The 12603-nt window shown below is 48.5% G+C and overlaps 1 protein-coding gene across 2 annotated transcripts in view; it reads right to left on the bottom strand.

The window, feature by feature from the left end:
- NDUFA10 (NADH:ubiquinone oxidoreductase subunit A10) overlaps positions 1–12603 on the bottom strand; it is a 48848-nt gene that overhangs the window by 23834 nt on the left and 12411 nt on the right. For both annotated transcript variants that reach the window (XR_003434900.1, XM_027116785.1), the window contains exons 7-9: positions 11669–11723; positions 9688–9773; positions 931–1039 (exon numbers count right to left, since the gene is read on the bottom strand). Coding sequence is in view for 1 of the 2 variants with exons in the window: in XM_027116785.1 (XP_026972586.1) it covers positions 931–1039; positions 9688–9773; positions 11669–11723 (250 nt within the window). In the remaining variant the exon portion in view is untranslated. The remainder of the gene's footprint in view (positions 1–930; positions 1040–9687; positions 9774–11668; positions 11724–12603) is intronic.

Below are 12603 nucleotides of genomic sequence, written 5' to 3'. Positions count from 1 at the left end.
CTAACTGTAGGTCGCTCCGAGTGACACCTTTACAGCTTTACGTACTTCCCCGGATGTCTACATCTAATAACACCACTTCCAAGGCCACCAAAAGAACTTACGTAAAAGAAAAGGCCAAGTACCTCAGGTAAGAAAGAGAGCAACGGGGCACCCCTGGGCATTCGATCGGCGCAGCTGCAAGCAATGCGCTAAGCATCAAATCAGAGAATCACAGTCATGCAAAAATATCCAACCCAGATGCCAACTCACCGAAGTATCGACTGCTCAGCTTGAAGTTCTGACCTAAGTACGATCATTTCACACCTTTGCCGATAACCAAACACAACCACCACTGACGCGGAAACGGGTCACGTTCTCACTACCCCACTGACGCCACGATTCTCAGAGGAGGTGCTCACTCACCGGCCAGGTCCCAAGGCAGAACTTACAATATTCTCCAAGTTCACCATTCACCATGCTGAAAACAGGTAATTCACTAAAAAGCTACGGAAATTGGAAAGACGACCAACAAGCAGTCGGCCCCGCCCAGCTCCCGCCTCACTCCTGCCCCTCCCCCTCCCGAGGGCTCCCGTCCAACCGAGCGCCTTCTGCAGAAACACACACCTTCCCTCCTTATGGAGGATGTACCGTGAAGAGGAAGGCGACGCCAGAGTGAAATCTGACATGAAAGGACATAGAGGAAAGCTGAGGAAGAGAGAAGGGTCTGATGTCAAGACAACACGCTGACCCGGAAGGCTGCCCGCGGCACACACGGCCCAGAGGGGCAGCGCCCTGCACACAGCCCTGCTGCGTCAATACACTGATGAAGGGGGAAAGGAGAATTACTGCAGTGAAAACGGAGCTCTCTCACTAAAACAAACAAACAGAAAGCATTCTTCAGAGAAGTGACTTTGTGCCAGTCGTCTGAGACCCGGCACTCGAGGGCCTCACCTCCTTGAACTCGTGGAAGACCCGGTCGCTCTGGTGAGAGCCGATGGTGACCTCTGGGAGGTACACAGGAATGGTTGTGTAATTCAGCACCTCCAACTTGTTCTGAACCCTAGAAGGTAAGGCAGATATAGTCACACTAAACATCAAAGTAAATATAACAAAATAAGCTATCAGGCTGGTTCTTTAAAACATCCATGTTGAGAAATTCATCCACGCGCTCCCAAGCAGGCATCTCAGAAGCCAAACTCCCCCCCAGAGACCATCCGGGCTGCGGCGGCTGCTCTTCTGAAACCACCTCCGCAGCCGGGGTCTTTCAAGAGTCTCATGGCCACAGGTGACTCCCTTTGGGGACAGACACAGTTTTGAAAAATAAAAAAGGAGCCGCAGTGTGTTTTAAACATAGGACTACCAGGAATACAGAGCTAAACACAAACACCACATGTCACAGTGCCGCGCGTGGTCTGCTCTCATGAACAATGTGCACATTTAATGACTCTTGGGGGAAAGAGAGACGAGCAACTCTCCTGCGTCTCCCCCCGCCCCGCGCGACGCCCACGCCGCCTGGGGGACCAAGGCCAGGGCGGAGGCTGACGAGGCCTTAGCGGAACTGCAGGGCGGGGCGGGGGGAACTGCCCCGCGGACGGCCGGCTGCACCCCTGCTCACAAACGTCTCCTCCCCGGCTTTCCTCGGCACCGAGGAACACACGAGAGGACACACTCCTTGCCTGGCCATTTTATTCTGAATGCTAAAATATTTATACTTTGTTATAACTTGCTTATTTTAAATTAAATTCAGTCTGAATATAACCACTATACTTGAAGATAAAAAGCATTTTGAGTGCTTTTAGGAAAAAATGTTAAAATAAAGTTTCCTTTCTTAAGGGCTCAAAACAAAGAAAATGATTCTTTTAAATGGCCCCTTTCCCATTAATGACTTAGTTTCTGTCTGTAATGGCCCAAACGGAAGCTCTTTTAAATGGATCTGGCTCTCAGACGCTTTGTGAGGACAAGCCCAGCCTGTCCCCTGCACCCTGGGCAGACTCAGCCGCAGTCAGAACCGCCTGGTCCCAGCCCAAGCCCAGGTGACGCTCGGCCCCTCTCCCATAGAGGACCACAGAGCACTGAGAACCTGTGACAGGCTGAATGTGACTGAACAGGAGGCACAGGCACATCCCAGGGTCACCGTAAACACTGTGTCTGTGTCACTCATATGACAACTAGTAATCCAATAACCTAACATCACTCCAAGCAAACACTGCTGCGACATCTTGCATATGGCTATAACGTACACGCTCAAACATGAGAAGTGTTTCTCAGTTTTAACCGTAAGTTGGTTATAGAATACCTTTCATCAGCATGTATCAATAAAGTACATATTTATTTTTAACACAAATAGAATTATTCTATACTTATTACAGCAAGGATAACTTTTAAAGTGATCTCACCATAAACAATTTCAACTAAAAATGAAGTTTATATTTTTAAATGTTAATAAATATCAAAGTGGGGTATGATTTGATTTTCTCTGTGGTTTGAAAAACCTAACACAACCCTGAAGAACTGGAAAGTACAGACTGGCCTAGGGGCTTGTGTGGAATACACAGAGCAACGGCGCCATCTATGCATAAGTTGGCAGAATTACAGTTTACACACAACCCCCCCCCTTTCAAAATGGGCGTATCTTTGAACAAATATCTTCAAACTGCCTTTGGAGATTAAAAAAATAATCTACAGTGACTGTTCTCCCACTTACTCAAACTTGGATAAACTGCTCCTTCACTTTCTGACTACCAGCTTAAACGATGACCAAAAAGAGCCCGTGTGTCCTGTCTCCAGTAAACCCGAAATCTCAGCCTCCAAAAACTACAGACACATTCTAGATTGAAGATAAGCGAGGAACGAAGACAACAGGAAGCCTTTTATGACTCAGGAGCAAAAAGCAGTGAAAGGAAAAATTCTGTTCACAGAGCACTTAGTTTAATTAAGGAGATTCAAAACCTGAGCACACGCTCTTCACATCACAGGCCAAAGTGCCCCCCCACCCCCCGTAAGAAGACAGAGCATCCTACAGTGTGGTTCACAAAACGCGGTGCTCTGCCACATAATTCCAAACAGAAGAGTGAGGCCAAGAGAGAAAGAAAACAAAAACAGTAAACCATGACTTATGACTCAAAGTGTTTCCCAATTAACAGAATGCTTATACTTTCTCCTAAAACATGTCCAAAGCATATTCTTTAGTTTCTCCTGAATTGCAAAGTTCTGCTTGAAACCCTATACTTCTGATACCAAACTCATACCCTGCAGTTTTTGTCGCACTGGAATTTCCTGTTAGAAAGCCATCCTCCAGGAGTCTTAGAAACACAAGTCGCAGTGATGAAGCAGCAAGGGCGAGAGGGGAGCCCAGGCTCTGGAGGGCGGGAGGAAGGTGGGCACAGTGGAGGCCTCACTGGTAACAAGTCTCCAGCACGAGGATGAAACCACCAGGGCGGCGCCGGTCAGTTATGGATTACGGATACGAACACAAAATGCTATCAAGGTTGGGAAATAAGCACTCACACGCACATAATTATACCCCACACACGTTCGGAGATGGTACAAAAATGTCCTAAACCAATAATTTGGTCAGGTTCTAGACAAAATGAGTACAACTGGTAAATGGCAGGTTTACCATAATTATCTTAGAAAATTCTGGCCATAATTTTCACTTGAGTCTCCCAAATTACGAAATGGTACTTAAATGAAAGTAAACACAATTACCATTGTAAACCGTTATGCAATATCCTTGGGAGGCAGAGGAGCAAAAAACTGCGAGAAGGAAGAACAATACCATTTATTTCAAAAATAATTAAACCAATTGAATGCTGTAATCTGTAAACTGTGAGGGAATGACAGGCTCCCTCTCCATGCTCTGATATCAACATAACCGAATAACTAATAAGACTATGATCTTAAGACACGAACTTTGGACATGGTCTAGCATCTAACTGATACACATTCCAGAGTACCTTTAGGAATTACACTGTGCTTACCACCCGGGGAAGGAGTGGAAAAGGCAGCCCACTGGGCTGCTGAGCCCAGTCTCAGCAAGATGTCAGGGTGCCAGGACAGTCACCTTTTTGTATGTTTTTCACGTACTCTGCCCTGCAGTAGCTAATGCTAATGCTAATGCTAACAAGAATCACATATAAATCCACATAAAGCGACAGCCGGAAAAGTTAAGAGAAGGGTTCAAGTAGAAAAGAAGGTGCACAGAGCGAGGCTTAGGAGAATGCTGAGATCTTTGGGTAATTACTGGGCAGAGGGGGAGGTAATGGATTCAGGAGACCGTATCCTGATGGAAGAGGTAGAACCAGATGATTAGGACTCTGAATTAATTCTAGGAAATGAAACTTGGATTTATGCCTAAACCAAGATATGCCACTGAAGGATTCTGAGTAAAGAAAGAACAGGGTCACTGTGATATTTTATGAAAATTAACCTGGCGGGCGTACGCACAGGGGATGGGTGGGATGAAGAAATGACTAACCAAGGAACGGAGATCAAACCCCAAAGAAGAGTCACCGGAGACCAGCACCACCCTGAGGGCGGGACCCAGGGGAAGGTGAGGGGTCAGTAGGGAAAAGGAGGGTTCAAGCAGATGACCCCAGGGGAGGAAGCAACGACCCCACCCGGCCTCCAGGCTGAGATAGGAGGGAGGGCACAACAGAGACCGCAGGAGGGCGCGGCGAGCTGAGGGCGCCAGGACCTCAGCGGGGCAGTGCTCTTGGAGGCCCAGTCCCCCACCTGCAAGAGGACGGGAACCTCCACCAGGCGGAGTGCTGTGGACTCAGGAAACGTTTCCCAGACACCTCCCAGACACGGTGTCGACGCTGACTGTGTGCCTGGGATCAAGCTGACACCTCGAGTTCTCAGCAGAGGGAGAACACCACGCAGCAGCTCAGGCAGACCTCATCTCACGTGCTCTGCTCTACTGCACTGTGCAGATGCTGCGTCTCTTACAAGTTGGAGGTTCGTGGCAACCCTGTGCCGTCAGATGGTGGTTACGATTTTTTAGCAATGAAGTATTTTTTAATTAAGGTATGTACGTTTTTCTAGACATAATGCTACTGCACACCTAACAGACTACAGTTTGGTGTAAACATAACTTTTATATGCGCTGGGAAACCAAACAGTTCATGTGACCTGCTTTACTGTGAGACTTGCTTTACTGTGGTGGTCTGGAACCAACCTGCATTATCTCTCAAGTTTGCCTGTAAAGATTACTTTTTTTAAACAAGGTTCAGAACGAAATAGTACATAATATCATTTAGGTAAATTTACAAACACATATACATATGTAAGTATCTGACAAAAAACAAAGCCAACCACTAAGCTTTAAAAAACAAAGAGGGACTCCAGGTTCAGCGCCAACAAGGAGACAGCCTGGAAACCACCTCTCTAGTCCTTTACAACAAAGGAAGCTGAGAAAAATGAAAATCAATTGCTTGTCCTGGAATAACAGTAGCAACAACATATGGGTGATTAGAGCACACAGAGTGGAATGAACGACAGCAACGCCATAAGGGATGGAGGGAGGAATCTGCCCCAGCCGGGAAGTGGTATCGCCACCTGAAAGCAGGCAGACGTGAACTGGAAACCACAACAACGATGACAAATTTTTACAGAGTACAACAGATGTGCTAAGAGAAAAGATAAAATGGAATCATACAGAATGCCCAATTAAAACCAGAAAAGGTAGAAAAAAGGGGCAGGGGAAGGAAACAAAGAACAAATGCAACAAATAGAAAATGATGACAAACATGGTAGAAATTAATCCAAATATACCAATAGCCACTTTAAATGTGAACTATCCAACTATACTAATTAAAGCTGGAGACTGACAGAGTCGATTCAAAAACATAAGGCCAACTATATGCCGTCTATAAGAAACCCACCTGAAAGCAATCCAAAGACTCGGGCTAAGAGTAAAGGGATGGAAAAAGATACACCACTGCCAGATTAAGTGAAAGCTGGAACAGATGCATTAAAATCAGACAAAGCAGACTTCAGAACAAGAAAGGATCAGGAATCCTTTACACAGGGGCACTGTGTAAGAGTAAAGAGCTCAGTCATCCAAGAAGAGACTTAACATCCTAAACACGCCCGCAACTTACAGAGCACCAAAATAAACGAGGCAAAAACGAATAAAACTCAAAGGAGAAACAGACAAATCTGCCACTGCAGTTAAAGATTTCAACACTCTCCTTCAGGATCGGGCAGATCCAGCAAACAGAAAAGCAGTAAGGACATGGATGACCTGAACATCACCACCAATCAGCTCAGTCTCACTGACATTTGTAGAACACGCCATTTGACGACAGCAGAATACACACTCTTCTCACGCTCAGTCAGAACATTATTCAAGACAGAAAACACTGCTGACCACATGAAACGTCTTAACAAGGGTAAAAGGGCAGAAATCATACAAAGTACGTTCTAGGACCACAGCGGAATTAGACTAGAGGGAAATTTATAGCATCGAGTGCATACATTAGAAAAGAAGAAAGATCCAATCACCTAAGCTTCTACCTTAGGAAACTAGAGAAAGAAGAGCAATTGAAGCCCAAAGGAAACAGGTTAAAAAAATAGCAATAAAAATTGGAGTAGATGTCAATGAAACTGAAAATAAGAAAACAACAGAGAAAATCAATAAAACAAAGAGCTGGTGCTTTAAAAAGATCAATAAACATGAAGAAAAAATTCACAAAGGACAAATAAATAGCCAATAAAAATACACCTGTTTGAAGTTCAGTGTTTATGAAATGCAAAAATAAAGCAAATGCTTTTCTTTGATATCAAAATCACAAGTTTTTGTTCGCTTCTTATTTTAACTATTCTGGCTTAATAAGGGCTTTCAGAAGACCGGTCCAAGTGTGCAAGCTGGTACACATCTTCTGGAGAACAATTTCAAAATGTGTTCATATAATCTGACCAGGTAACTCCACTTTTATACCTTAAGAAAGTAACCTGAAATGGAACAAAAATAAATACACTATGCTCATTACCGTTACTACGATTATGAAGAAATGGAAATAACCCAGAAGACTGATATTAAAGAAGCGGCAAATGGATTATGCCTGTATCTCAGAGGTCAACAACGTTTTCTGTAAAGGGCCAGATAGTAAATATTTCAGCCTGAGAGAGCTACGTACGGCTTCATATGTGCACTTTTTCCTTCAGTCTTTTAAAAATGTAAGGACCATTCTTAGCAGCTGAGGCCTGGGTGGGCCCACAGACCATGGTTTGCCAACCCCTGACCGGCATCAGTCAATGGATTTATGCAGTGTGGGCAGCCATTAAAAAATCGAGTTTTAAACGTCTAACAAGCTAGGGACATGCTCATATTAGAAGTTACAATACAAAGACATAATGCAAGGTAATTTTTATTTAGAAATATATGAACACACCGACACTTTACAAAAGACTGGAAGAGCCTGCATTAAACTCTGACGCTGGCTCCTGTGGTGGCAGAACTGTAGGTGATCTGGCTCCGCCTTGGACTTCTGTTTCCTGACTTTCTTCTACGTGTGGGTGTGACTCTGACCTCTGACCCTCCCGATCCCCGTCTTTTTTCAGTGCCCCTCCCCAGGTTAAATTCTTCATCATCACACTCTCTCAGCTCTCCCGCTCGCTCACATCCACCGGCAAAGCCTGACCCTGTTCGCATGCAGAGCTCTGCCTCACCCCTACGGTACCTCCATGACCATGCACCCCCGTCCGCGGCAGCCGCCCACAGCTCCTTCCCCGTCCGGTCCTCTCCATGGGCCTGGGCGGCGTTCTGGACCTTCTCCTCCCTCCTCAAACCGCAACACGGCCCCTCCCACCCTCAAGGCCTCTCAGGGCTGATGACCCCTCTCTCATTTCACTGTGAAGACAGAAGCCAGCTGAAGAGAAGCTCCAGGCACGCCTGGCACAGACCCACTTCCCTAAGCCCCGCCCTGTCCCCGCCTGCCCAGCGCCAGCGTGGGAAGCAGGAACTGCCCATCAGTGCACCAGCCCACGCCCTCCTCCAGGGCCTCTCCTGTCCTCTCAGCATCCTTACCCCCAGCCCAGCCACAGGACCTCTCTCATTGGTACAAAACATGCGATTTCTTCCACCTAAAACACACAACAGGGTTCCCCTGGTGGCGCAGTGGCTGAGAGTCCGCCTGCAGGGGACACGGGTTCGTGCCCCGGTCCGGGAACTTCCCACATGCTGCAGGGCAGCTGGGCCTGTGAGCCATGGCCGCTGAGCCTGCGCGTCCAGGGCCTGTGCTCCACGACGGGAGAGGCCACAGCAGTGAGATGCCCGCGTACCGCAAAGAAACAAAAAACACACAACAAAAACAGTGAAAAATGAATAAAATTTTAAGTCTTAGTTTTAACAACTAAATCAACAGGTTCAAAAGGAAAACTTATTCACTTTCAAGCACAGGATGTGGAAAACTAACGGCAGGTCCATTTTCCATACACGCTCATATTAGGGTGCGTCCAAGTGGAAAGAAACAAGTGCGTTCGCTATTGAGAGAGACTGACCTAGCAAAGGGCTCTGCACCGCGGAAGGCCAGCAGACCAGCTCCGCGGCGCTCACCCGATGGGCCGACGGCAGAGCGGTCACCCAGGCAGAAGGCCATGCGAGGGTCACACAGACGTGTGTTCCCCAACACTGACCGAGCCCCGCCACCGCCTGAGCCCGGGTGCCAGCAGCGCAGGCTGATGCGAGCCTCCGCCAGGCCCCCGCCCCGGGGCACTACGGGGGTCGGCTCCCCGGATCCCTCCAGCACAGGGGCAGTCACCTACGCTCACAGGAAAGTGACGTTTCCTGGGTCGGAGCTGTCTTCTCTGCCTGGAACACTTCTGCAGAAGCACAGCTCGTACGCCTACAGAACTTGCCCATTGCTGCGAGCACAGCAGGCCTGCACCGCCGTCTCCCTGGGCTGGAGTACCAAGCCCCACGCACCAGGGACAGCGTGACCACGGTGAGCACCTGCCTCCTCGCTGGGAGGCTGGGACCCAAGGAGGTACTAAAGCAGAGGGTGCTGTGTGACCAGCACCCAGCACAAGTTCTGCGCACTGAGTGTCTAATGGGCTTCCTAGGCAAAATACTGCCCACGTGTCACTGCATCTTTCATGAACAAAGTAGCCCACTCAGCATGTCCCCTTCTGCCGTGGCCTCCCCCACCTCCACGTTCACCATGGCCTCCCCGCCCCTCCTCTCCCGGCTCCAGCCCCAGCAGCTCCTGTCTCAGGACCTCTCCACCCGCCGGCATCCCTGCCCCACGCTAACCCCAGACACTGCGGGGCCCAGTCCTCGCACACTCGGCTCTCCTCAGAAGAGAGGCCTTCAAGCCTTCCCCAGAGCGCCCTCTGTCACTCACCCCAGCCACTGGCTGCCCCATTACTCAGGGTTACCTTTCTCCCCGGCCTTTAGCACCCGTATGGCTCTACTGTTTGAGTGACAGCAGGACTTTTATTTGACACTATATTCCCTAAATCTGGAACACTGCCTGGCACAGGGTGCAAGCAAAATACTTGGTGAGTTGATAACGGCTGTCTATCAATTCACCGCCAGGTCAGAGAGAGCAAGAGCCTGTGTGGAAGGGAACAGGAAGTACGCCTCATATCTGGCAACCTGCAACACAGTTACTCCAAAATTCTGTAAGTTCCCACAGCGGGCAACGCGCCATACTGGAAGCCAGCCCTGCCCCCCCCGGCACCGCCCAGCTCCGGCAGACTCACCGCATCCTCAGACTGTGGAAAGTGCGGTCGTCCTGGTCCAGCCACGGGCCTTTCTCATACTTCAGATACTCAATATCCTCGATCACCTGGACAGAGGAATTTAATGAGACAACATTCAGTGCACGACAAGCCACAAATACCTGGCGGGAGAATCGCACCGTGAAAGTCAAAACGAAAGGAAGGTGGGCAGACAGCCTTCTGTGAGGCGGGGGCCGAGTGACGACGCCCAGTGTGGGCACCTGGCCCAGCTGACACCGGGGTGCTGTGGAAACTCCCTGGCAGGCTGGGAGAAAAGGAGCAGGTGCAGGAAGAATCCAGACGAGGGAGGAAAATCAGCATTCCTCAGACTCCTTATTTCCTCCCATGTAACCTTCCTCCAGAAGGCAGGATTCAGCCACTCGAAACAACAGGACAAGAAAATAAATACATGTCCTAGAGAGCGCCAATAATCCAAGTCCTCAGCCCCAAAGCCTGCGGTCCGTACAGCCTGACCTCCCAGAGGGCGGCCATTCCAGACGCACTCTCCCCCAAAACACACCGAACCTGGGCACCTCTCTTTAGCTTTCAAGAATTGGAGCACATTCAGTTATGAACACAAATAATAACCCAGTCTCAGAGAAAATGTATTACTCTTCTGCTCAGGCACATGCCACAGAAACAGTCTGTCAAAGGAACAAAAATTACCCAAAGACAAACAAAAACCAACATCACAGAAAAAGAAGGCTGGAAGGAAATGAAATGCAACTTAACGGGTCCAAGTAGAAAGAGCCAGGCCGAAAAGAACTGCCAGGGCCGGGCCCAGAGCCGGACTTGACTGCAGGTCTCCCGTCCTGGAGGAGAGAGGCCTATTCCCTCCAACTCTCTCCTCCCCTCTCCCCACGCCAGGAGGCAGCTGAGGCTGTGCTGTCATTAAAGCAGCCGGCTGCTTTGCAAAGCTTTCTGTCTGCTGTCACCACCTACACCCCAACCCCACAGCATAAAACCTGTACTTTCTTCTAGATTTTTTACACCTTTTGTTGTGTGTTTTTAGTAATTTATGCTTAATATATAACACAAAATACGGGCCTTTTTTCTTTAACTTAACAGATGGTCATTTGCCTCAATACCATTTAAGAAATAATCTATTTTCCTCTGTTTTGTTTTTTATCAACCTTTAAGGTACTGACTTTTCCAAGCTAAAGTTACAAACACACACGAGCACACATATGCACCTGTTTCTGCACTCTGTTCTGTTCCATTAAGGTATTTATTGATCCTTGCATTAATACCACAGTGCCTTAATTAACGTAAATTTGTAATATGTTTTCATACTTGGGCAGGAAAATGTTATTCTTTCTCAAAATTTTTGGTTATTACTCACTAAGTCCTGAAAATTGCAGAGGGTGACTTGATTTCACAAATGCACCTGCGAATCTGGGGAGAGCTGGTACCTTTACACAGTTGGCTGCTGAACACGCTCCACGCGGTCAAAACCCCGAGTCCAACTTGGAGGCGGCCCTCCCCGTGCGTGGACGGTACCCTGCACATCCGCGCCGCCGTGTAGCACCAGGAGGTTTACTACTGGAAACTGAAGACCGTGCAGTGCTATAGGATTTACTACTGAAAAAATCCACGTATGAGCAGACACGCACGGTTCAAACCCGTGTAGTTCAAGGGTCAACAGTCTTAGTAAGTCTTTCCCGTTAACTAATCCAACTTTCAGTTTTACCATCTGTTTAACAAAAATGTTGGTGCAGATAACCTAAGGTTCTTTGCAGCTTCACCATTCCATAATTTTAAGATTCTAGAAGCTGAATAATTTAAAAGAAAATCAAAATCTCATGACCAGGGGAATGTGATGGGTTGGCTCAGTACTTGTTTTAGATTGTAAAACAAGACGCCTCTAAGACCAGTAGGAGCTGAATTCATTACCTGATTTGTAAAAACCTTATACGTGAATTAAATTTAAGAATAATTATAAGTTTTTCAGCCATTTTCTTACCTTTTCTGCATCTTCAGCTTCCCTTGCACTGTACTGTAAAACCTCACAGTTTTCACTGTTAGAGAAAACAAGACGACATTCATGTAAATTTCCCACGTGGACGTTACTGTACAAATGAATACCTGACATCAAGGCTCCCACTCTAAGTATCAACACTCCACATTCTCTGAACTGGCTCACGGGGCACGACCAGCTAAGGAGGGCAAGTCAGAAGCAGGGACATGCTCGAGGCTGGACGGTGACAGCTGCAGGTCTGTTTCCTGACTTCCCCTCTGCATGGGCGTGAGGCCAGCGTCTACAGGGAGCAGGGACGCGAGTCATCTCTGCTGCCACGCAAACCATCTCCAGCTGCAGCACTCGCTACAGGAAGGTACAGGGGAGCCCGGGGCCTGAGTGGGACGGACGCACAGAGAGCAGCTAAGTGGTGTTTGGAGGGTGGGTGTCGCGGAGCCAGAGGGGGGATGGGAGGGGCACGTTACTTGAGCTGCTGGAATTTCGGAGACAAATGAAACCCTCAAAATAACCTGTTTCAACCAAACTATTTAACAGGACAGCAGCAACTCGGTTCCCTTAGTCCAGGTCCTTAGTCTGGACACTGAAAAGTCACGCTGGTCCCAAAAAGGGGGACAGTGGAGGGAGCTTCCTGCACGTCTACCCGTTTCCTCACCACATCTACTGCTGTGCGGAGACCTGGCTGCCCAGCCAGGCGAAGATGAAACCCGCCTCCTAGTCAGTGCGCCCTTGCCTCCGCCACCACCTCCAGACCAACCCGAGGGACGCTTCAGAGAGGCCCACTGGAGAGCCTGTCTCTGCAGGAGTGTTTGACCCCGCCCCCCCCCCCCCCCGCCCCGCTTCCAGGAGGGTACAGCAGAAAGGCAAGGCTGGACCACCGCTCCCGTGAACACCGCTCCGCATCTTCTCATTCAGGCGTCTTT

Source organism: Aethalodelphis obliquidens, unplaced genomic scaffold (genome assembly GCF_003676395.1).
Source record: "Aethalodelphis obliquidens isolate GAN/ISIS:26980383/991018 unplaced genomic scaffold, ASM367639v1 scaffold2, whole genome shotgun sequence".
NCBI classification, from domain to species: domain Eukaryota; kingdom Metazoa; phylum Chordata; class Mammalia; order Artiodactyla; family Delphinidae; genus Aethalodelphis; species Aethalodelphis obliquidens.
This window is presented reverse-complemented; position numbering and strand designations above follow the sequence as displayed.